Here is a 23,449-nt window from a genome sequence, read left to right as displayed (position 1 = left end):
GCTGCTTGTGTGCACTCATGTGACCCCTCAACCACACACAGAGAAAACACACAGCTCCTGCCACAGGATCTGCACTGCGCATCTGGTCATCCAGGGTGACAGAGGAGTGTACATGGGGCATCAGGGTGAGTCCTGAGGGGTGAGTAGAAGTTTGCTGGGTGGAAAAGAACTGGTGTTAGGAAGCTGATGGAGCAAGATTCAGGCAAAGTGAAAAACATGTACAGACACCTCAGAATCCTCATGCAGGCCAGTGTGGTCAGCGCTGCAGGTTGAGCCAAGTGGCCGGAATGCAGGGCCTGGAAGGGGGCCAGGATTTCTCTGGATGGGTCCTGTTCACTCAGGCCTTGGGACCTGATCCCAGGGGAACGAGGATCCCCAGTGGGTTTCAGGAAGAATAGCATGGTGGTGAAGGCATCAAGGTGTGCCTACTCTGCACTCAGCAGACCTGTTACTGGGGCTCCGCAGGGAGGCTGCAGGTTGCCAGGGCAGGAAGGCCAGGCAAGCGAAAAACCTAGAGAGGGGCCCTCACTGGGGTTTGTTTTCCACTGTGACCAGCAAGTCAGCAAAGGGTGGGCACTCAGCAAATGAGAAGGAGCAAATGAATGGGGGGACCTGCTTAGAACTAACAGAAACTGCTGGCAAGCCTGTGGCCACAGCCGTGGAAGGAGGCCAGCAGACGGTTCACAGGCAGCTGCTATGACAGCTTCCTCAAGTCAGGAAGACACCCTGAGCTGGGAGCAGATCCCAGTGCAGCGTGGGCGCCAGCTTAAGTACACAGCCCATGGCTAGGAAGACCTGGGGTCCTTCACCTGATTCAGTGGACCTCCTTCATTCCTCCTGAGACACTGCTGATGTCATCAGACTGAGTGGCCATAAACCATTTAACTCTAGGTTAAGGCTCTGCCTGGCTACTGTTGGCCTCCCAGACCAGGGGCCCCCGCGCAGCAGGGTGGGGTTCAGGACGGCTCCAGGCCTCAGACAGGTATGAACATTGGCTGTGAAACCTTCACAACCAGAGAGGCTGAGGCTTGGGGATGACTGTTTTACACACACCCATGACTCTTGCCCCCGCCATCTAGCAAAGCACCTCAGCTCCAGCCCTGACTCCTGGCCATCTCCCGCTCTTGTCCGCAGCCCCATGAACTTGATGGGCACCGGCCGCCATTCATCGTCCTCCCTCTCCTCACACGCATCTAGCGAGGCTGGAAACATGGTGATGCTGGGCGACAGCTCCATGGGCGAGGCTCCCGAAGACCTGTACCACCACATGCAGGTACCAGCGCGGCCCAGGAAGAGCGGGCCAGGGCCCGCACCTGGAGGACTCGGCTCTCTGCTTGCTGGTCTGGCCTGAGGACTGGCGTTGCTGCCTAGTTCTTCAGTTTCTGAATTCAGAACACCCAGAGCTAGCAGAATGGCCTTCCCTCCACACTTCCCCGTATTGTACTTCCCAGGCCTTATTTCCCAAGAAGGAAATCTGCCTTTAGTCCTGGCTGCTCTTAGAGATCCCATGGGAAAGCTCCTCTGCCAAATTGCCCTCCTGCCTGGCATTCCTGATGGCTCAGTCCAGTCTCCTCTGTGGGTGCCATCGCTAGAGTCTACCCAGCAGGCCTGTACCATCAGGGTTATAGCTGACCCTTAGTGCTGGCCATCAGCCTGGCCTTCATCAGGGCAAGGGTACAGCATCAGACACTGGATCTGGGCACCTGGTGGCATGAGGAAGCCAACTCTGGGCCAGTCCTACCATCCTGGCCGTTTGGACCTCTATCCTGCTAATTTTTCTCCCTTTGCAGCTCGCGTATCCCAACCCCAGGTACCAGGGCTCAGTCACCAACGTCTCTGTTCTGTCCTCGTCCCAGGCAAGCCCTTCTTCCTCCAGCCTGAGTTCCACTCACTCAGCACCATCCCAGATGATTACCTCTGCCCCTTCCAGTGCCCGAGGTAAGGACGGCAGGGCGCTGCTCACAGAAGGGAGAGGAGAGAGCCTCATGGGCGCCCCTTGTCCTGCTCTCATCTGTGGCTATGTCTTTCAAAGCGGCCCTGAGACTTAGCGAGTGCTCACCTATGCTTTTAGCATCAGGGACTCGAGGGCTCCTACCTCCAGATCTTTTTCTCTGGCTTCAGACCCTGCTCAGGCCAGTGGTTGCAGCTGTGCTGCACCGAGGTAACCAGGCATCACGTCTCCACTTCAGTAAGAGGACACACAGCCCAGGAGAAGGCTCAGCTCTTTCTCACTGAAGTGTTTGTGAGAATAAAGCACAAAGTTAAGGCAAAAGTGAGTTTTGTCTTGAGTAATCAAACGTGATGAAAGAGTATGAAAACTAAATGTGAAGACTAAAATTAAGCCTGGAAACCATTATTCTAAATGGTAGCAGCAACCAAAAAAACCTTGTTCAACTGGCAAAGGCTTAATCAGGAGAGATGGCTCTGTAAAAGGCTACTAGTTGTTATTTGCTTGATTTCTTATTCAATCGAATAAATACTGTTCTCTGAGAGGCAGCAGCTTTTCCTGACTCTAGTTCCTGCAGTCAGGTTTGGTTCTCTGTCCTTTTAGACCGAGATACTTGCAGTGGAATGGAAATGAGCTGTGGTGACGAAGACCTAGTGCCCCCAGGGCAGTCTGTGTAGCACAGCGGCAGTAGCCAGCTACCAGCTGTTGCTTCCAGGCTTCAGACAGATGGAGTCTGTTCTTCTCATTATTATGAAGACAGGGAAATAACACAGCTGTATGACATAGATGATCATTAGGGAAAAAAAACAAAAACCCTCTTCTTTCAAAGCACACAAACCTGAATGAAAAGAAGTTGCTTAGTCGTGTCCAACTCTTTGCAGCCCCATGGACTGTAGCCCCCCAGGCTCCTCTGTCCATGGAATTCTCCAGGCAAGAATACTGGAGTGGGTTGCTATTCCCTTCTCCAGGGGATCTTCCTGACCCAGGGATCAAACCTGAATCTCCTGCATTGCAGGCAGATTCTTTACCATCTGAGTCATCCATGGCCCACAATAGGAGTGATGGAGAGAGAGATGCAGTGGCCAGTGGGGCCATTGGGAGAAACCTCAGCAGACAGCAGAAGGGGGTTTGAGGTCACAACGAGAGCAGTTACAGACTTTCCCCAACACTGGCCCAGCCCCTCATTTCCTGTGGAAGAAAACAGGTCCGATGGGGGACTTAAGTCTATCCCATCAGTTCGTGGCCAAGTAGAATTTGGAGCTTTGAGTCTTTACACTTGCAAGCCCCCAGTCTGGTGCTCATCCCACTTTGGTGATTGCCTTCCCAATGTGGACTAAGGTGCTAAAAAAGGGGACCCAGCATCTTGGAGCAGGTATTTCTAGTGTGAAAGATGAGAAATGACCCACCAAATGGTACACGTGGAAGATGTGTCAGTATGTGAGGGCTGCAGACGTAGAGAAGGAACAGTGATTTGTATTGGTAAAGACGGCACATCAAAAGGTGGTTTGTGGAATGAAAAGGAAGGAAACCCTAAGTAGACTGTGAATGCTCTAGTGCAGGTTAGCATTTGCAGTGCCTAATGAGAGCTCCTGAACAAAGCAGAAACAGATTTTGTAATCTAATCTATTGTGTGGGTTATTTCTTAACCTGAACACTGTCTCAGTTATACTCATCTAAGTCATCTCTGACCCATGATTGTTGATTAAAAAAAAATAAAACAGAGGCAGCGAGAGGTGAGCATTGTACCTCACTTCCACTCTGAGTGCTCAGACACTTCCTCTAGGCAGTGCCTGGCACTCGGTGCCCTGGAGAGGACAAAGATGCCATCAGGGACCTCACAAGCTGGCTGGTACCACCTTTGTCCTTCCAGCTAACCGTTTACTGGTGCATTCACTCATCAAGCTTTTACGAGTGCTCAGTGAGAAGTGGGCATTGCTCTTGCACCGTCAGGGTTGAATAGACAGAAGTCATGTTCTCCCTGTTTGGAAGTAATACCTCTTTATTTCAAATGACTTGGCTATCAATTGTTGTTGTTGTTCAGTCTCTAAGTCATGTCTGACTCTTTGTGACCCTGTGGACTGCAGCACTCCAGGTTTCCCTGTCCTGTAAAACCACCCACCAAACCTTAGTGGCTTGAAACAATTTATTATCATCTCGCATGGTTCTGTGGGTAGACAGGGCTTCCTGAGCAAGTTCTCAGTTGCAGTCCCTCATGAGCTTGCTGTCAGATGTGACTGGGGGCTGGAGTCATCTCAAGACTCAACTAAACTGGACATCCAAGACAGCTCTCTCACGTGGCTGGCAGTCAGTTGTGCCTGTCCACCGGGAGTTCAGCTGAGGCTGTCAACCTGAGTCCCTACGTATGACCTCTCTGTCGCTTGAGCTTCTCACAGCATGCAGCTGACTTGCCCAGAGCAAGCATTACAAAACACCCAGGCAAAAGCTGCAAGGCTTCTTACTCCCCAGCCTTGGAAGTCCCAGAACATCCTTTTTGCCACATTCTGTCAATCCCATCACTAAGGCAATCCCATTCAATACCACGCTAAAGAATAAGACTGTACCTCGTGATGCAAGGATGACCTGTGTGTTTTAGGGAAGGAAGGCATCAATCGTCACCATCTCTGGAGTCAGGCTATCATGATGGCCACACTCCAGAATATCATATAATGAAAGGCTGATTCAAAAGGAAACCAAATGGTTAACTAGGTGGTGGTTGGTGGTTTAGTCACCAAGTCGTGTCTGACTCTTGCTACCCCATGGACTGTAGCCCGCCAGGCTCCTCTGTCCATGGCATTCTCCAGGCAAGAATACTGGAGTGGGTTGCCATTTTCTTCTTCAAGGTTAACTAGGACTGGGCCCAAAGCAGGGTACTGTGATAAGAGCAGAGGTTATTAAAAAGAGCAGGCAGTCACTTCCAGGCTACAGCATCCATTCCATCTATGTGCAGGCCCATCCGGAGAAAACCATGGGTCCAGCAAGTGTCAGGCCTACATGCAAGAGAAGATAAAGACCAGACCCAGTGTCATAGAGGAAGACTGAATTTGTTATTGTTCAGTCCCGTGGACTGTAACCCGCCTGGCTCCTTTGTCCATGGGATTACCCAGGCAATAATACCGGAGTGGGTTGCCATTTCCTTCTCCAGGGTATCTTCCCGACCAGGGATTGAACCCGTGTCTCCTGCATTGTCCCTGGGAGGCCCAAAATGTGGTGGAGGCAGTAGTAGGTGCACTGGGGGCAAAGAGGAGATGGGATGGCCCACGCTCGGGTTTGTGTCTGATGTTACAGATGAGGGGAGCGCTTTCATGGAGAAAGTGTTCCAGAGAGTCCTTCCCATTGGAGTCACTTTCCCCACTCCCAGGAGTGGTCATGACACCAATAGCTTCCTTGCTGCGCCTGTTGATGTTCTGCAGTGGTTCTTGTTGCTTGGAAACCTTCAAGGTGAATGGCCTGCAAGGCACAGTCTTGTAAGTCGGCAGCACCCCCTGGTGGTCAAAAGGCTGAGAGAGGCTAGGAGATTTTGATTGAACCTTGAATATATTCAGGACTTTCCTGGTGGCTCAGACGGTAAAGTGTCTGCCTACAATGTGGGAGACTGGGGTTTTATCCCTGGATCAGGAAGATCCTCTGAAGAAGGAAATGGCAACCCACTCCAGTACTCTTGCCTGGAAAATCCCATGGATGGAGGAGCCTGGTGGGATACAGTCCATGGGGTCGCAAGAGTCAGACACGACTTGGTGACTAAACCACCAACCACCACCTAGTTAACCATTTGGTTTCCTTTTGAATCAGCCTTTCATTATATGATATTCTGGAGTGTGGCCATCATGATAGGCCATGGGGTTGCAAAGAGTTGAACATGACTGAGTGACTAAACTTTCTTTCTTTTCTTTGAATATACTCAGTCATGCTGGGGACTCAGCCTCCCTGGGGTTCACCAGACTACAACTGAAATAGTCTGGAAGTCCTGTGATGCAGAAGCCCTTGTGGTATTTAAATGTTTTCATGAAAAGTAGCCGCCACTCTCACCTACTGTGGTTTTGGCTGCCTAGGGAAAAACAGCAGTGAGAAGGAAGCTAGAGTTGGAAAATCTAGTGTTTGCACAGAGCACCTGTCAGCCCTTGGGGCCAGGTGCTGCCCTCCAGCCTCACCCTGCAGCACATATCAGGATGCTGAGTGCTCAGATCCAGGGTTGGCCTGGTGAGCCAGACCGTGAGCTGTCAGGTCAGGGACCAGGGCCAATGAGCAAGGCAGCACGCCGTGTTCCAGCCACGTGCCTGGCACAGGATGGGTATGTGACATGAGTTGGTGTAAAGGGCTGCCTCTCTCTGCATGCTACGTGCGGGCAGCCCTGTCCAGGGCTGTGGCCAACGAGACCCAGGGAGCCTTCCGAGTTTCTTGCTGGGAAGGTACTGTGAAAATCAGTGGGATTAGGAACCCTTTTCTTTTTTTCTTTACACAGCCATCTTTTTGAGATTGCCTCAGAGCACAAGTTCTGAAAGAAAATATTGATTGGGGAGAAAAATCACCAAATAGTAGAAATTCAGGGCTAGTTTATTTGTTTATTTTTTAAATAAAGCATAGTTTACTTATTCCCTTATCAATGAAGGATAGTTTTTAAAACCAGGCCTTAAAGCCAGTTCTGAGGCTCTACAAACAGTATCACTGAGACCAGCTATGAAGGAAGTTTACATTAATAATAGCTGCATTATTGGTTTTTGGTATGCTGACTTCTTCAACATACTTAAGCCTCATCTTTGGGTCTAAAATGAGTATTTAAAAGGCATTTCTTAAGAACTCCTGGTCACCTTTTTAGTTGTGCCCTGACAGTGCCTAGAGGGCACCCCCACAGGAAGGCCCACACAGAGCCTGCAGAGCTGCAGGTTCACCTCTCAGATGAGCTTCACTAAGAGAACACTACACAGAGGGAGTTCACCCACTTGAACCAGCCAGAGGCTGCCAGTGGACAAGTCGACAGCCCTGGGGTCCAGGTGACCTTCCCATGAGGAATCTAGAAGACCCCACTAGTTTGACATGGACATGCCGCTCTCTGGTACAATGAGTGATGCAAATTTGGAGGGCCTTCTAAATTATATATTCCCAAGGGAAGCGTGCAAGTTTTTTCTCACCACTTCTCTGGAAGGTCCCTTTGAGGACCACCAGTTGACAGGTTACTGGGCGTGTAACCATAGCCTGCATCGATGAGGACTAAGCCACACCACATCTGGCTTCCATAACAGCCCCTCAGTCCTGAGGGGGTCTCATAAGCGAAGAGCATGAACCAAGTCAACTCAGGAGCCTGGGTTAAGGCCCCACAAGTCCCAGAGTAGCTCCATGACTCCTGAGTTCACTGAAGGGCAAGTCTCAGAGTGGTGAACCCTGGAGAGCCCCCTGTGTGCAGTGCCCCTGGCCCTGAGCCGCTTGGGCTGAGTCTGCAGTAAGATGGCCAGAAGGCAGAGGCCAGGCACAGGAGGCCTGGAATCTGGGGAAAGGTGGTAGGGGCCAGCTGAGACAGGGCCAGTGGTGTCTGGAGAAGGTAAGTGTGTGGAAACCGTGTCCAGTAAGAACTGTGCTTTTCTGTTACCTGAGTGCGTCTGTTTCTGTGTGACGGCTCCATTGCAAGCTCGCCTGGGCCCTCGCCTGGGCCCCGAGAGAGCCCAGCACCCAGGCCACCCCCATTTCCCCTGAGTGCTGGAGACGCAGGGCTCCCGGGGCCCCAGCTCCAACCCCCGGCTCTCCTCACTATCTGCCCCCGAGCAGGGACAGGGGGCCGCGCCAGCGAGTCCACATGACCCTAGTCTGCAATGTGCCTGCCTCGGCTGGGATGCCCAGTGCAGCCCCCTTACTACCACCCAGCCACCAGGCTCCACTTCATTCCTTCTGTACTTGCCGAGCTCATCCTCACCCCAGCTGCAAGGGGATACCGACCCTGGGTCACTGGCTCCCCGGGATGCATGCCCTCTGGGCCCTCCATCCGTGGCGTGTCATCTGTGCGTGATTGTTCTCACTTGGTTACAGGCTCTCCCTCTCTGCCAGATAAGTACCGCCACGCCCGGGAAATGATGCTGCTGCTGCCCACGCACCGGGACCGCCCAAGCAGCGCCATGTATCCAGCAGCCATCCTGGAGAACGGACAGGTAACAGAGCCAGCCCATTGACTGCCCTTTGCTGGGACTCTGCTGGCCTGAGCTCACCTCGTTGCACTCGGTAGGCTTTCTGCATTGTCCGTGCCTCCCTCGTGCTGCCGTGAAGATCCTCCTGGATGGGAGCGGCAGTGAATGTGGGAATAGCATCTGTACTCAGTCCAGACGGAGTACAGCTATGGGCAGAATGGCGGTGGGGTTGGACCCACCACTGTCTGTGTGGCTGTCTGTCCTTCTGGCCAGCATCCTGAATTCCTCATCTAAAAACAACATGGCAGAGAAAACTGGTTCTTTTCTGTCCAGAGAAGGCAGTGGCGGACATGGGTCTAGAGACTGGCCTTCCTCCATGTGTGCATGAAGGACATCCCCATGGGCAAGCTCTGCCTCTTCCATCCATCCGTCCATCCGTCTGTCCATCCGTCCACCCGAAGCCCCTCTCTTCCCACCAGGACCCTCCCTACACCATTTGCAGAGCTCTGCAGATGTCCTGTATGGGGCCTTGAACAAGAAGCTGCAGCGACTAGCTCCTTCCCCCATCCAGTCTGCCCTGCCCTTCTCTCAGGGGCCATGAGAGTCACCTCCAGTGACTGTTACCCAGTCCCAGAGTGCCAGGATCTTCTCAGCTCCCTGTGCCTGGGCAGCCCTGCCAGGTGGAAGGAACAGGTCTGCCTGGCAGCTACATGGAACAGCGGGTCATGTCTGTGACCTCAGGCCTGAGTGCTGCCCTTCCCCTCACACGGGCCTGTGCGCACGGGGCGTCTCCAGGAGGCCAAACCTGCCAGGGCTCAGGGGTGCGAGGGGTCCCTGTATTCTTCCTGCCCATGGGTCTCCTGGCAGGACAGAAGGATGCAGTTAGATGCCCTCAGGTGCTTGTGTCCTCCTTGTTGGCCGTGTACAGGACAGCCTGGAGCCCAGCCAGGCCCGGGGGCGGTGGGGGAGCCCCAGACATTGCACAGTTGCACAGGGCAGGACTCGGAGCCAGACAGCATGGACAGTTTTCCAACCAGCCTGACATTCTCAGCACATCTCAAGCATGAGCTGTCCCACTGCTTTGATTTTCCTGGTCTGGTCCTAGAATGCCCTGGCTCCTGGGGCCCATGACGCCCCCAAGATATAACTGATTGTTGTCACCTTTTGATACTTCTCTCCTTCCCTCAGCTGCCAAATTTCCAGCGGGCCCTGTTCCAGCAAGTGGTTGGAGCCTGCAAACCCTGCAGTGATCCCAATCTGTCTGTGGCCGAAAAAGGTACGATTCCTCTTCCCAGGTGGCCTCCTCTCCAGTCTGTCCCCATCCTGAGCGTCTGACTCTTGTCCCTGAGCACCAGCTGGCCAAGGCTAAGCCATACTTTAACACCCAGGCCACTCTGTCCGTCCAGAGTCCTGACCAGTTCTGTGTTCATTATTTAACCCATGTTTGGCTTGATGCTGAGGTCTAGATCTTGTTTGTTTGTATCTCCGGCTCCCCAGGGCCCACCCTCTGAGACGCCCCAGCTGCCACCTGCTCTGAGCTCACCTTCATGGAAACTCAGTGGGCACCCACACCCCAGGGCTCCTCCCCACCAGCCCCAGAACTCAGCAGGCCCTGTGGCTTTGGTCCCTCTCCACTCAGGCCCACAGGGACCTCTCCTTGTTGTTCAGAACAGGCCTGTGGCCAAGCACGTCCACAAGCATAATGAGAAGGAACAGGTCATGGCAAAGTGAATTTCCCAGAGACAGTCCCAGGCACCCTGCGGGACTTCAGTCCTCCTGTAGCCGCCCAGGCCTGCAACAGCTGAGCATCCCTTTTCCACACTGCAAGTCCATCAGCTATACCATTAAACCAGGCAATACTTAGAACAGAGGCTGGTTACAGAGAGTGGAGTTCTACTCTATGTTCTGCTCCAGCCAGCTGATGGAAGAACCAGACTTGGGCCCATATAACCCCAGCCCAAAGTCCCAGACATGGAGAACTGAGTTCCTTTTAACACAGGACAGTGCCCGTGTGGGGCCTATGCCCAGCCCACCTGCCACACACAACCAGGCCAAGCCTATCAGCCCCTCTCCCTGCAGGTTCCCCTCTCCTCTACCTAGTAAGTTTAGGGCACTCTTGGTCCCTAGCATTGCGACCTGCTGGCCCATCAGGACGTGTCCCTCCAAAGCTATTGTCATGTCATCACACCTCCTCACCACGTGCTGTCTGCTGTCTGCTGTCCCCACTGTCACTGCTCCTCCTCTGCTCAGCATGGAGGACGCGCCTCCCCGTCATATTTGAGACTGCACCCGGGCTCCACGATCTCAGTGCCTGGGAGGCCTCAGCGCCTGGTGCTCGACCACAGCGGGCGTGGAGATAAGATTCTGGCTGAAGACGCCTTCCTAGCCTCAGAGTTGCACATCCCCAAAACACGTGGCGTTCCTGGACCCCTGCACTTGTGCCCCCAAACCGAGTGCTCTTGTGGCCTTGAGGGCCGGGAACCACAGTGGCTTCTCTTTGCCGGAGTTGTGGAGCAATCGCAGATCTAGCTGAGAGCCCAGACGGGCTCAGAGCTCAAGTGGGTGCTGGCGGCCAGACCAGGACCTGACGCCCACCAGACCCAGAAGAGCTTCGGGCTTCAGACCAAGCTGCAGCAAGAAGCTGGATACGCCCACCCGCCATGTGTGGGGAGGAAAGAGGGTTGTCTCAGAGTGAAGGCTGAGCCCAGAGCAAGCCCATTTGAGCCACAAGGCCAGAGCTTAGTAGGCATTGAGCTAGACATTTGTCTTGGGGGACCCAGAGCCAGAGTCATAACTCCCCAGATCTCTGCTGGCTCCTCCAGAGCAGGAGCTGTGCGCACTTGTCACCATTCTCTCATCATCAGGATCTTGAGTCCCATGAGGGCTCCACTTCTCATTTTAAGGATCTCTCTTTCCCAGGCAGTGACTCCCAGACCAGGCCAGTTAACTCTCGAGGCTGCTGTGCACAGGGGACCTCAGACTGGTGGTGGTCCACAGCAGAGAGAGAAAAGGCCAGGACACAGGCGGCATCAGCGCTCTTCTAGGATGGGTGCTGCATCTGAGATTCTCCACTAGCCCCTATGCACTGGTGTGTGTTCATGCATATTCTCACGTCTGCAACCCCATGGACTGTAGCCCGCCAGGCTCCTCTGTCCATGGCATTTTTCAGGCGAGAATACTGGAGTGGGTTACATTTCCTTCTCCAGGGGATCTTTCCGACCCAGGGATGGAACCACGCATCTCTTGCATCTCCTACATTGGCAGGAAGGTTCTTTACCACTGAGCCACCCAGGAAGCCCTGGTGCTATATGGCAGAGGTTCACTGGCCTCACTGGTCAACAGGAGGCCGAGGGCAAGCTGGATGATTTCTGATTGATGTGGAGTGGCTCTCGCAGGTGCCGTTTGTAAACCACTGCAGCCTTGCCAGCTTTCTTTCCCTCCAGCGTTCCTGCCCGCTGTTTCCTTTGGGCTCTTGTGGGTGAATTTGTGCAGTCCTGATGTCTTCTAGGGCCAGGATGTGCACATGAGAATTCAGGCTGTCAGCCCCTTCGGGGAAGCTGCCTAGACCTGCCTCCAAGCTTCTTACTCCTCGAGGTGTGATGGCTTTTTGTGGAGATGGAACTTTTCCTTTTCAGGAGAGGGCGCCTTAGTGCTGAGGACCAGGAAGCTCCTGCCGCATCTTGGGGAGAGCCTGTTTGAGAGTAGGCCTGTCCTGGTCTCAGGATGGTTCAGGCTCTCTGAGGAAGGCTTTCTGGTGGAATCCATCTGGCACTCACCAGAGTCAGAATGAATGCCTGTCCACCCAGTCACTGCCCCCTCTCCCTTCTGCCCCCACCACTGTCAGCCAGTCTGTGAGACTGAGCCACGCTCCTGAGACATGAGGCTGTGAGGCAGCCGAGTTCCAGCCTGACGTTCTTCACCAGCAAGGAGGACCAGGGTGGACGTCTCCCACGACCTCATCCTTCGACCATGTGGGGCCCAGCCCCTGCTGGCCACATCCTCCTCAAAGGCCAGGCTCCTTCCTTCCCAGAGCCTCTCAGGTGCCCTTTAGGCCCTGGCATTGCATTCCCCACTCAGGCCCTGGAGTGGGAAAAGCCCAGTCCTCAGCCTCCTCAATGCCCCATTTAGCTGTGACTGCCTCAAAACAAAGCCAGTGGGTCCGCCGCTTGTCTCTTGATACCAAGAGCTCCGTCAGAGAAAGGGCATAGTTCTCATCAGTGGCGGTGGTTCTCTAGCAGTTGGCCAATGGCATTCACGTATCCGCTGCTGCTCCTCAGACCCCGGGGTCCAGCCATTCCCCCCCACCCCTCCCCTCCTACAGTCCTTCTCCTCAGCTGTTGCTGAAGGGCCACTGTTCCAGCCCTGGACTCCTTCCCATCCACAGATGGACAACCTGTGTTACTCTTTGTCCAGGGCCCACTCTGTCCACAGCATGTGGGTTACAGGAACTGGGCCTCTATGCTTCAAAGCACCCAGGGGCTCCACCACCCTCCATCCTCTCTGGAAGCAGAGGTCCCTGCTGGACCCAGCCTGACCCCTGGCTTCATACTCTTTCCCACAGCAAGCACTGTATGAACTCCAGTCCTGCCTAGAAAACTCCCGAGCATCCCAGGCCCAGCCAGTGGGCTCAGAAGCAGCAGGGGTGGGCAGAGCTTGTAGCTTACCACAGGCTCTTTGAGGGCCCAGGCCACATACCAGCTGTGGACACCGGCATCTGCTGCTGCCCACCCATCCTGCTCCCTGCTTCCCCATGGGGTCAGGCCCTGGGAGAGCCCTGACTCTTGGCTTTGGTCAGAAGCTGTAGGGTGCGCAGCACACCTGTTCTCGCATGTGCTCACTTGCCTGCATCTCCCTCCCCCTCTCCCTCTTCTGTCAGTCTTACCAGCCCGCTCCACTCTCCTGTTCTCTTTTTTTCCTCCTAGTAAGCCCGGGAGGCTGCCTCCTTGCTGTACTTCCTCTCGTCTTGCCTCCTCTCAAGTGCTTTTCAGCCAGCAGCTGACTCTGTAGCCATCCTCTTCAGTGGCGTCTGCCATGGCCACTCTCCCCGTGGGCCACCACCGTGCCTTGCTGGGCCAGTGTTTTCTGTCTCAGGAGCTGGCATGCCATGCCTGTGTGTGCTGTACCGAGTTCACACCTGGAGAAGGCCCAGGCAGTAGTAGAGGACTTTCCCCCCACCCAGAGGCTGCTCAAGAAGTAACCTCCCTTCATGCCATCTGTTTTCGCCCTTCAGCGGTGCCAGCAGCCCCCAGCAGCTGGAGCCTGGATAGCGGAGCCCGAGAGGCCCAGCCCTTCCTGTCTGCCCACACGGGGTGCATCCTGGCCCCCCCAGTGCCTCCCCGAAGCCTGCTGCATGGTAAGAAGACCTCCAGCGGGTCCCCCAGGTAGTCCCCAGTCTCAGATCCTGCTCAGGGGTGAGGGCAGGAGCCCTCTGGGCTGAGAAGACGAGCCGACTCAGCCGAGGAAAGAACCCCCCCACCGCAGCCTTGGGGTCAGTGAGGTCTCCAAATGCAGCAGGTACACTCAGTAAGGCCTTTCTGACTGCGGAGGCTGAAGACGTCGGAAATGACTGTGCCAAGCGCGGGACTCCCCAGACTGTCGTCGCCCCGCAGCAGGCAGGGGCCGCTGCTGTCTGTGGACTGTCATTCTGTGGGCTCTGATGCACTCGGACTTCTCGGTCTCCTGTGTGGCATGGGTGTCTTTACTCCAGCAGCCTGTGTTTTGAAGAATGTCAGTGAAGAGAGGTTTTCCCATGGCTTCCAGTGCCGAGGGGTCGCGGGAGACTCCCGTCCATGCAGTTGGCCCCGCCAGCTCTGCTGTGATGCAGTCCAAGAAGGGCCCAACTGAAGCTCTGCTTCTGTGTCCTCTGCAGGTCATTACTCCCTACACTTCGACGCCTTCCACCACCCCTTGGGTGACACCCCCCCAGCCCTCCCCGCCCGGACCTTGCGCAAGGTAATGTTCTGAGATGACAGCCCCCAGGCTGTGAGGGGAGAGACCCCTGAGGTCTGCCTCCCCTGTTCCTCCCGACAGCCCAGCCTGACAGAAGCTGGGGGAATCCAGAGACATACTTGGGGTACAGGTGACCCACGTGTCCTGTAACAGACGTGATGGGGGTGGAGAGGTCAGAGGGTCCTCAGACAGCAACACACAGCACCCAGTGTGTGAGCCAAGAGCAGTGAGAAGCCAGGGGGTAGGTATTAACACACCACAGTTCACAACGTGAGGAAATGTTAACTGTGGGAGGTCATAGAGCACTTTAAACTGGAGTCCACTCAAAATGAGAAGCATCAGATACCAAACCTTTATGCGAAACTCATTAAGTTTTCTGCAAATTGGAAAAGACTGTCAGATTTTAGCAGAAGGCACTCATCTGGTCCATGGCCCTCTAGGGTTCTTTCTTCCCTCCCCAATGGGCCTGCCAACCCAGCCCTTCGTCTGTGCCCCTAGACCCACAGCCAGAAGCCTGGGACCTGGCTTCATGGGGCACAAAGGCAGGGCCATTTTGGGGCCACAGAAATGCAGGTGATTCTGGGGCTGCATAGGCTTGCTGGGGCCAGGGAGAAGGCAGGGGCTTGCTGATGGCGAAACAAGAAATACTCTGTTGATGAGTATTCTAAAATTCATTAATATAGGAGACTCTTGGTCTTCTCGTCCCGGGGCAGGCATGTCAGCCTGTCTGGAAAGAGGGATTTTCACACTTCTCCCTTTTCTTTCAGTCGCCCCTGCACCCTATTCCAGCCTCCCCGACCAGCCCCCAGTCAGGCCTGGATGGCAGCAACTCTACACTGTCTGGCAGTGCCAGCAGCGGCGTGTCCTCCCTAAGTGAGAGTAACTTTGGGCACTCCTCGGAGGTCCCTGCTCGAACCGATACCATGGACTCCATGCCGAGCCAGGCCTGGAACGCTGACGAAGATCTTGAGCCACCTTACCTCCCCGTCCACTACAGCCTCTCTGAGTCCGCCGTCCTGGACTCCATCAAGGCCCAGCCGTGCCGAAGCCACTCGGCCCCGGGATGTGTCATCCCTCAGGACCCCATGGACCCGCCTGCGCTGCCACCCAAGCCCTACCACCCCCGCCTGCCAGCCCTGGAGCACGACGAGGGTGTGCTGCTGCGAGAGGAGGCCGAGAGGCCTCGGGGCCTGCATCGCAAGGCCTCGCTGCCTCCCGGGAGCACCAAGGAAGAGCAGGCACGCATGGCCTGGGAGCACAGCCGAGGGGAACAGTGAGGGGCAGGGAGGCAGCTGGGACACCACCGTCAGTGAGCGGCTTGCCCAACCACTCCGGGTCAGAAAAGCAAGTCCCCCCACAGGGAGCCCGAGGCCTAGCACTCAGGAGAGAACCGCCCGAGTCTACGTTCTACTGCCGTGAACTCGTGTGTTGCCATGTGCGGAGGCCACAGCAGCATGAAGGGTTGTGGCTTCTCTTTTTATTTCATTTTCTACATTTCCATTTCTATGGGTTTTCCTCTTTCCTTTGTGCAGTAGATGCTGTCTTCCTCCTGCAGCTTCAGACCACATGGAGCTAGATGGAGATACTGCACCACAGAACCGCTTTGCAGCTTCACGGGGCCCCTGCCTGGGGCAGGAGCCCAGGCCCTCCCTCCAGGGCAGCAATGCACAGAATGGAAATTGCACTAGGGACCTCTTCCTTTGCTGTGTAGACAGAAGAGCTCATGGTTGTATTCAGGGATTGCAAGGACCACGTGGACTATGTCACAGGTGGACAAGGGGGCTACCAGCCATTTTGCACAAATGCCTGCTCTTCCATCCAGGAGTGTGCCCCTGAGGGGCTGGTGAGGCCAACCTGCCGGCACAGGCATGTGACAGCCTAACTGCATGCCCCGGGCGTACTGCCAGGCTTCTGTGGGCCAGCCCTGCCTCCTCCTCTACCTTGGATTTCCCCTCCATCATTTTTATTTCTGACCCTTCGCTCCCCTCCACTCTTAACATACCCCATGCCCTGCAGGAGCCCCCTGGTGCATGGATCTGCAGTGGTCATCTCCTAGCCTCTGGAGCTTGAGTGAGGGTTGGAGCCAGAGGGACTGCCGTCACCACCTTCCTCCCCAGGGCCCGGGCAGCCATGTGTTGAGAGACAAGCCGATAGAGGAGTGAGGCTGGGGTGTGGCAGGGCCGGAAATCCTCTGAGCTTTCAGAAGTGGCCAGCGTGCCTGTCCTCCAGCTCCTGAATCAGGGATTTTCAGCACTACCTCTGAGCAGTGGGGTGGCTGCCCAGCCAGGCTCCGAAGGCCTGAGGACTTGAAATCAGGTTCAGCAAGCTCCTGGGTTAAAAGCGCAGTTGGAGGGGAGAGGGACTTCTCCTCCTAGAAGCAGAAAGCCACGCAGGTTGAATTATCCCCTCCCAGTAGCCAAGTGCACGATCCCAGCTCCAGGCCCATGGGACCACCACTCAGGGTTCAGGGTGAGCAGGAGGGCAGTTTCTCCAGCCTCCCCAGTCTGTTGGGCAGAAGGCAGTGGTGTCTTTATAGGAAACTTTCAGGTCAGGGTACTGATTTTCCTCTTGGTTTATTAGTTGGGGGAATAGGGTGGAGTGGCAATAGTATTTTACCAGGGTGCTTCTAAGTTACTTTTAAAAAGTCTACAAAACATTTATTTGCTTGAGTTCACGACTTGACAGTCACAAGGCTGCCTTCTCCTCGTTGAGCAGGTACGTTCTCCGTTAGTTCCTCTTCCACTGGCCCATCTGACTTCCCTGGTTAGGGTATCTTTCACTTGTAAGCAAATGGCAACTTGTTTAACAGGAATGCCAGCAAGTAACTTATGCGCTAAGATGGGGGCCACGTTACCTTCAGGGTGTCTGGGCGTGTTTTATCACCAGTGTAGGTCCTTTCTGATACTTGAAGGGTGACTCCAAGCACAGTGGGTCAGTCCAGGCAGGCCTGAACCATCTGGTGTTCGCAAGTGTAACAGTCGGGGACTAGCTTTGGATTTCTTAGATAGTTCGTATTTAGGTTTTAGGGCACTCCTGAACCTCAATCCCTGGACAAGGCAGTCCTCATGTAAGAACATCTTCCTTCTCCACCTGGTGGCATGAGAGGGTAGAGAGGGGAGTGTGGGTTTGTTTGGTCTTGCCTACTACAGGGTGAGCCAGGTTTGTGTTTTCCCTCTCCATTTTCCCAAATTCAATGAAAAGGACATATTCCAAATTCCTTTCCTTGGAGAATCAGCCAGTCTGAAGGGAAGTGGGAGGCCAGAGATGAGAATTCTCTGAAAAGATTGTGAAATATTGATTTTCATTCTTTCAAGCTTATTTGTAAATACCTATTTGAATGCTGTGTATTTGTACAGGAATTTGAGCAAAAAAATGTATAGAGTGTGCTGTCCAATTGGTATTCAGCCCTATAAATGTGTTTTTAACCTCTGGCATTCTGTGCTTATTTAAAATAAGAAAACTTCTAACCATTTCTTTTGTGTATTTATGTTTAAAATAAGAAGTGACTTAATGGTCTTACCTGTATCAGAAAGCAAAGTTAAAAGAAAAAAAAATTTGTACTAGTGTCCCGAAAAAGTATTTTACTGTATATATTGTGGTAGCATGTTCTCAATCCAGCAAGTACTGTGAATTTTAGATGTAAATATCTGCCACTTGATTTCCCCGCTTTCCCCACTCCCTTGACTGCTGTTATGTGAATTAAAGATGAATACCTGATACTGACCCACTGAATTCAATGAATGGGAGCAGCCGCAAAGTGCCCCCCTCCAACCCTTGTCGCTGGGCTCCAAGCCCTTTTAGCCCCATAAAAATCTTTTCCGTTCTGAGCACAGTGCCAACCTTTCCCACGTCCGGCCTTCAAGCACAGGGAGCCAAGACTCGCACCGGAAAGGAGGGCAGCCGAGGGCGCAGAGCGCTCAGCTGGAAAGCAAGAGAGAGAACCAGCCACCTCGGTCAGGCTCCCGAGGCTTGTGAGTAAAAGGGGGAAGAAGGGGTCTTCCTGGCGTGGGGGACAAACCTCCGAAGCCGCCAATCTCCCCAGTAAGGCGGGATGCTTCCGAACTCAAAGCCAGGCAACCAGTCCTGGCCCGGGCGCCCCTCTGAGCTCTGGGAAGGCAGCCTGGAGGGGAGCCCCTCTTACGGGCCCTGCTCCTATCCGACATCTGTCCGCCCCGACTGGGTCCTCCTGTCGGGGCAATCCGGACTCTCTTCAGCGGTTCCCCAGCCCACGTGGTCCCTTAAGAAAAAGGAAAGAAACCTCTTCGGAGCCTTGCCCGCGGCCGGCCGCCCTCCCTCCCTGCCTGTTGGGTTGCGGCTGACCACAGAGCCCCTGACCTGCGCCACGAATCGGGACCATAGCGGAGAAGTCCGTGGGATTCTTCGGGAGGACTTGGGGCCCAGAACAGAGGGTACACAAAGCAACTGAGCAGGCGCGGGGCAGCGGCCGAATTCCACTCCAGGCTGATGGTGCTCCGCTTCGGCCTCAGCCCCTGCCCCTACCAAAGATGGCGACTGAGCCGCTTCCGCCGCCTCTCGGCCTCTTCCTGCGAGCAGCCCCGGTTCAATCAGCGGTCGACAACTGTCTAGGGCGGAGGGCGGGCGATGCCATCGGCCAATGAGGAAGGGTAGCGTGGAGCCGCTCTTCTGGGCTCCGAGGCGCGTGGACCAATGGGGGAACGGTGTGTGGGAGAGTGTGGGGGGCGCCAGCCAATAGGGGGCCACGGCGCGCGGCCAGGACCTGGGGGCTGCGCCGCACGGCGGGCGCGGTTCAGTCCGGCGAAAGCGGCAGCGGCGGCGGGTTGTGGAGGATGTGGGCTACCCACGGGCTGGCCGTGGCGCTGGCTCTGAGCGTGCTGCCGGCCAGCCGGGCGCTACGACAGGGTGACTGCGAAGGTAAGGCGGAGTTGGGGGTCCGAGCGCTGTGGCCGGCCTGGCGGCGGCGCTGAACTCAACCAAACCACCGAAAGGCTGAGAGGCCGGGGCTAATGCGGGCGAGGGCGGCCGGCCCCAGCGGGGTCTGCTAGAAGAGGGACCAACGCCGGGTCTAGAAAACATTTTCTGGGCCTAAAAAACATTGGTCTGACGAGAAAGTTAGGACTAGATCGTACAGACAATTTGGCCTGAAACTGAGATAACGCCGGAGTTTTGGTCCTTTACCATCACTGGGCAGAAGCTCCTGGGAGCGGTTCTGGCTCAGGTGGGGTGTCCTGAGGGCCGCCCGTGGGCACCGCGCCTGGTGTGATAAGGTTGCAAAGATTCACGTTGGGGTTCGGTGTTGCATTTGGAAATGAGTAGCATTTGCATCGTTTTTTCCTCTTCGGCCTCTAGTTTGTCCATTTATGAGGTCACAGTGAGCCTATCTCAAGGACACGTGTTCAGTCTCGGTTTAAACTTTACGGGAAGAGCAGGGAAGAGCCGTTTGTGGGTCATTCGGTGATGTTCGTTCCCCGCATCCCCTGGGTGTACTCGGGGACCCAGCAACCCGGAGCACGGTTCTGTCTACCTGTGGGCACCCGAGAAAATCCAGTGGTAGAAAAACTCCCTTTTCTCCGTGTCTCTTATTAAAATTGCTGCTGGAGTTCCCGCCTACTGAATTGGCTTGCAACTTGGTGATGACTGGAGCATCTTCCTTCTTTCTCTTTTTCAGTTTGTATTTCTTATCTGGGAAGATTTTACCAGGACCTCAAAGACAGAGATGTCACATTCTCTCCAGCCTCTATTGAAAAAGAACTTATAAAGTTCTGCCGTGAAGCAAGAGGCAAAGAGAATCGGTTGGTAAGTAGCTGTTTGGCCCTCCCCAGGCTGGCCCTGGCCAGCGTTTTAAGTATCCACTTCCCAGGCCTGGAAGTACAAGACCCCGCCCACTTGTCTATTGAGGAGACCAGCTGTTCTGTCAGTGAACTAATGTGGGTCTGAAGTGCTTTCTGTATTCCGCCTTTGGGATGTTATCCTCTTAGTGTTGATTAAGCACCTATTGTGTGCTGGACACCGGAAATATCAGGGGAGAGCAGTGACAGGCAAATGATGTGGTGGGATGCAAGTTGTGCAGAAAATGGACCAGGAGGGTATGGTAGAGAGGGTGGGTGCTAACTTAGTAGTCAAGAATTTTTCTGAGACAGGGTCATCATTATGGAGGAGGAAAGAACGTTACAGGCAGAGGGAACAGCCAATGTGAGTGCCCAGAGGCCAGAGCAATCTTGGCATGAGTGAGGACCGATGATGATGGAATGGGCACAGGGGAGGCTAGGGCTGAATTCTAATGAAACAATAGTTTTGGTAGCCTCAGCTTCCCTGGCAGTCTCTGGTTTGTCTGTCTTTCTGTTTAAAGGTTTGAACCTTGGTGACTTTTAAATTCATCTGGTGGCTGTCAGCTCTGGGACCAAGTGTGTACTAAAAGCCTGGGGTTTACGCTGAATCTGACTGCCAGTACAGGCGGGGTGTAGGAAAATGAGGTCCTGGCAGAGACAGAAGATGTTTTGAGATGTCAGTGTGCCTTGGAGGAGATAGCTCTTAAGGGGCACCTCCTGAAGGCCATTCTCCTTTCTTGCCACAGTGCTACTACATTGGGGCCACAGAGGATGCAGCCACCAAGATCATCAACGAGGTGTCCAAGCCCCTGTCCCACCACATCCCTGTGGAGAAGATCTGTGAGAAGCTCAAGAAGAAAGACAGTCAGATCTGTGAACTGAAGTATGGTGAGTGTGGCATTATTTAACCAACGCTGAACCCTCTCTGTGCTCAGGCATTAATGAAGTGTACTTTCTAGCTGGGGAAGGCGGGTGATAAACTAGAGTCTTTATGAGTGAGTTACGTAACAAGGTCGGTGGTGGTAAATGGGCAGGGGCACAGACTCAACCTTGCGTCCTGGTGGACGGAGGTCAGAACAGGCCTCAGTGAAAGTGCAGGTCACTCAGTCGTGTCTGACGTTTTGCCACCCCATGGACTGTACAGTCCATGGAATTCTCTAGGCCACAATACTGGAGTGGGTAGCCTTTCCCTTCTCTAGGGGCTCTTCCCAACCCAGGGATCAAACCCAGGTCTCCCACATTGCTCCAGCAGATCTTCCCGACCCAGGAGTCGAACTGGGATCATTTCAGGTGGCTTCTTTACCAACTGAGCTATCAGGGAAGCCCAGGAGGTGACATTTCAGCAGACTTTGAAAAGGAGGTGGGGGATTAGCCACTGGCACAGCTCAGGGAAGAGAATTTCAGTCAGAGGACACAGGCAGATGTAAAGGCAGCCAGTGCCATGACAGGTGTGTGGGCAGGTCATAGAGGGCCTTGCATGTTGGTGAAGATTTGGTTTTAGTCTGAGGGAAGATGAGAATTTTGGGATTTGAGCAGAGAAGGTATGTTGTCTGACTTGGCTTTAATGAGCTTGTCCTGACTGCACACTCTGAAGGCTGAGTGACTTTTACTATTTTGAAAAGAACAGCTGTGTCCCAACAGGAAAGCCTAAGGTTATGGGCACACAGCACCTCTTTTGCTGAAGAAGTTTCCAGTGGGAAAAAGAGCTCAGGTCTTCAGAAAGAATTGGAGCCAAGAAGAGTTGTTCTCTTCCATAAAACTGAAACAGCACCAGCATGTTTTACCATGAATTGAGTGTCCAAGGGCTGCATTTTACCCCATTGTGTCAAGGATAACTGGTCTTCTGAGAGTGATCCTAGTTCAGTGCTTCTGGCAGAAGGTCTCTCTGTGATCACAGGTGGTCATGGGGAGTAGGCTCCTAATTCAAGAGCCCGACCAGGGTCTGTGTTGGGAAACTGAGGCTAGGGGATCTGTCTGCTCTGTCACCCTAGAACTCTCATTCTCCAGTGCCGTGGGCTCTACCATGACGTTTAGTAAGAGGCACTTGGAGTGGGCGCCATATTCCTCCTAGAAGGTTCCTTCTGTAAGGACCACATGGCCTCCATCTGTCCCTGCTGACACTGCATGTCTGGGGTTACACAGACTGCCAGTGAGTAACTGGGGTTACTCACACTGCCAGCGTGAGACCCGCCTTCTGGTGAAGGGGCTGGGCCAGTTCCCCTCCTGGGGGCACCAGGCACTGACACACCTGCATGCGTCTCTCCCTACAGTCAGTAGGTCTGCTGGTTTTAAGTGACAGCTTGGCTGTGCAAGGACTGCTGGGGTCCACAGTTGCTCCCACCCAGCTGGTTATTCTCCCTGCTCTTTCCTCCAGACAAACAGATCGACCTGAGCACAGTGGACCTGAAGAAGCTCCGAGTTAAAGAGCTAAAGAAGATCCTGGACGACTGGGGGGAGACGTGCAAAGGCTGTGCGGAAAAGTCTGACTACATCCGGAAGATTAATGAACTGATGCCTAAATATGCTCCCAAGGCAGCTAGTTCACGGACTGATTTGTAGTTGGCTCGATCCCTGCTGCTCCTGAGGGAGGAAACACTTCATTTGTGTCTACCCCAAACAGCCTTTTTGTAATTTATTTTTTAGGCAGACTCCTGACAAAGTCAGGTGTGAAGCCTGGAGCTTTCATGATGATGCTGGGTGTACAGCGTCCCCTTGGGGGAGATTCACTTTGTTCTGTTGCCCATTTACTCTAGGACTTCAGAGTATGTCTGGGATTTTTTTATTAAAGGAAGAAAATTTCTAGCTGTCCTTGAAGTATTAAAGTGAATACTGAAATAGGGTTTTACCCATGATGACGATTTCACCGGTTTATGCTTTCCGGTTTACAAAGAGTTTTCAGGTATATTCACATTTGTCCCTCAACCACTAGTCAATGCTGGGATGCCAGGACAGGGCAAGGGGCCTGTGGGGCTGTGCAAGAGTGGAGAGGTTCTCAGGGATGAGGTGGGTCTTGATAACCCCCAGCCCATAGGGACTATCTAGAGAGGGGGCTGGGTTGCAAGCAAGACTGAGGTTTAATGCAGTTTTCTGCAATGATGACTTCAGTAACTGAGTAGTTCAGTACTGTCACATTTCTGAAGATACTCAGGGCCTGGCTACCTCCATCAGTCACTGTCCAGATCTGGCCATCTACTTGCTCAACTCAGTTTGTGGTCCAGTGTCAACCCTAAGCCTCTGGTACCTAGTCGGAATTTTGCAAAACTGGCAGGAGTTGGTTTGTACAAAGAGCCAGAGGGAGGCTGTCTTTTGCCTTTGTTTACCTAAGATAAGCCTAACAGTTGGAAGTCCTGAAAGGGTGTCCCTGGAGTCTGGCTTTTACTTGCTCTTTTGGGGGTTGGTGCGTGGGAAACCCAATGACCAGCATGAACTGTGACTCAGTGGACTGCTCCTCATGCCCTCAGAGACCACCACAAGGGGAGGACTAAGAAACTGCGTACATGCTCTGACCTCAGGTCACATCATTTGTGCGGTTCCTAAATTCAGGTTGCCAAGGTAGAGGGCCCTCAGCTGGCTATGGGGTCCACTAATGGCTGTGAGCAGCAGGCCCACAATTCTCATGTCTGAGAAACTTAAGA

At 54.0% G+C, this 23,449-nt stretch overlaps 2 protein-coding genes across 2 annotated transcripts in view; both read left to right on the top strand.

Annotated features, from left to right (window-relative positions):
- DOCK3 (dedicator of cytokinesis 3) overlaps nucleotides 1-15,284 on the top strand; it is a 287,503-nt gene extending 272,219 nt beyond the window's left edge. Inside the window, exons 48-54 of the mRNA XM_055557421.1 lie at nucleotides 1,135-1,273; nucleotides 1,791-1,938; nucleotides 7,964-8,082; nucleotides 9,247-9,334; nucleotides 13,289-13,411; nucleotides 13,928-14,010; nucleotides 14,775-15,284. Coding sequence (XP_055413396.1) covers nucleotides 1,135-1,273; nucleotides 1,791-1,938; nucleotides 7,964-8,082; nucleotides 9,247-9,334; nucleotides 13,289-13,411; nucleotides 13,928-14,010; nucleotides 14,775-15,284 — 1,210 coding nt within the window. The remainder of the gene's footprint in view (nucleotides 1-1,134; nucleotides 1,274-1,790; nucleotides 1,939-7,963; nucleotides 8,083-9,246; nucleotides 9,335-13,288; nucleotides 13,412-13,927; nucleotides 14,011-14,774) is intronic.
- MANF (mesencephalic astrocyte derived neurotrophic factor) lies at nucleotides 115-22,622 on the top strand. The gene is made up of 5 exons (XM_055557419.1): nucleotides 115-118; nucleotides 18,778-18,900; nucleotides 19,655-19,782; nucleotides 20,561-20,702; nucleotides 22,189-22,622. The coding sequence occupies exons 2-5, from the start codon at nucleotides 18,816-18,818 to the stop codon at nucleotides 22,371-22,373; spliced, it is 540 nt and encodes a 179-aa protein (XP_055413394.1). The 5' UTR covers nucleotides 115-118; nucleotides 18,778-18,815; the 3' UTR covers nucleotides 22,374-22,622.
- Nucleotides 22,623-23,449: the final 827 nt, after the last annotated feature.

The sequence above is a fragment of the Bubalus kerabau genome, chromosome 20, assembly GCF_029407905.1.
Source record: "Bubalus kerabau isolate K-KA32 ecotype Philippines breed swamp buffalo chromosome 20, PCC_UOA_SB_1v2, whole genome shotgun sequence".
Taxonomy (NCBI): Eukaryota; Metazoa; Chordata; class Mammalia; order Artiodactyla; family Bovidae; genus Bubalus; species Bubalus kerabau.
The sequence above is the reverse complement of the archived record's forward strand: the minus strand, read 5'-3'. Positions and strand labels throughout refer to the sequence as shown.

Excerpts from the sequence above, each read along its gene's own strand:
- MANF (XM_055557419.1), top strand. The coding sequence starts at position 18,816 with ATGTGGGCTACCCACGGGCTGGCCGTGGCGCTGGCTCTGAGCGTGCTG. Across the intron at positions 18,901-19,654 it reads ACGACAGGGTGACTGCGAAG|TTTGTATTTCTTATCTGGGA; the intron begins GTAAGGCGGAGT and ends TCTCTTTTTCAG. Across the intron at positions 20,703-22,188 it reads GATCTGTGAACTGAAGTATG|ACAAACAGATCGACCTGAGC; the intron begins GTGAGTGTGGCA and ends TCTTTCCTCCAG.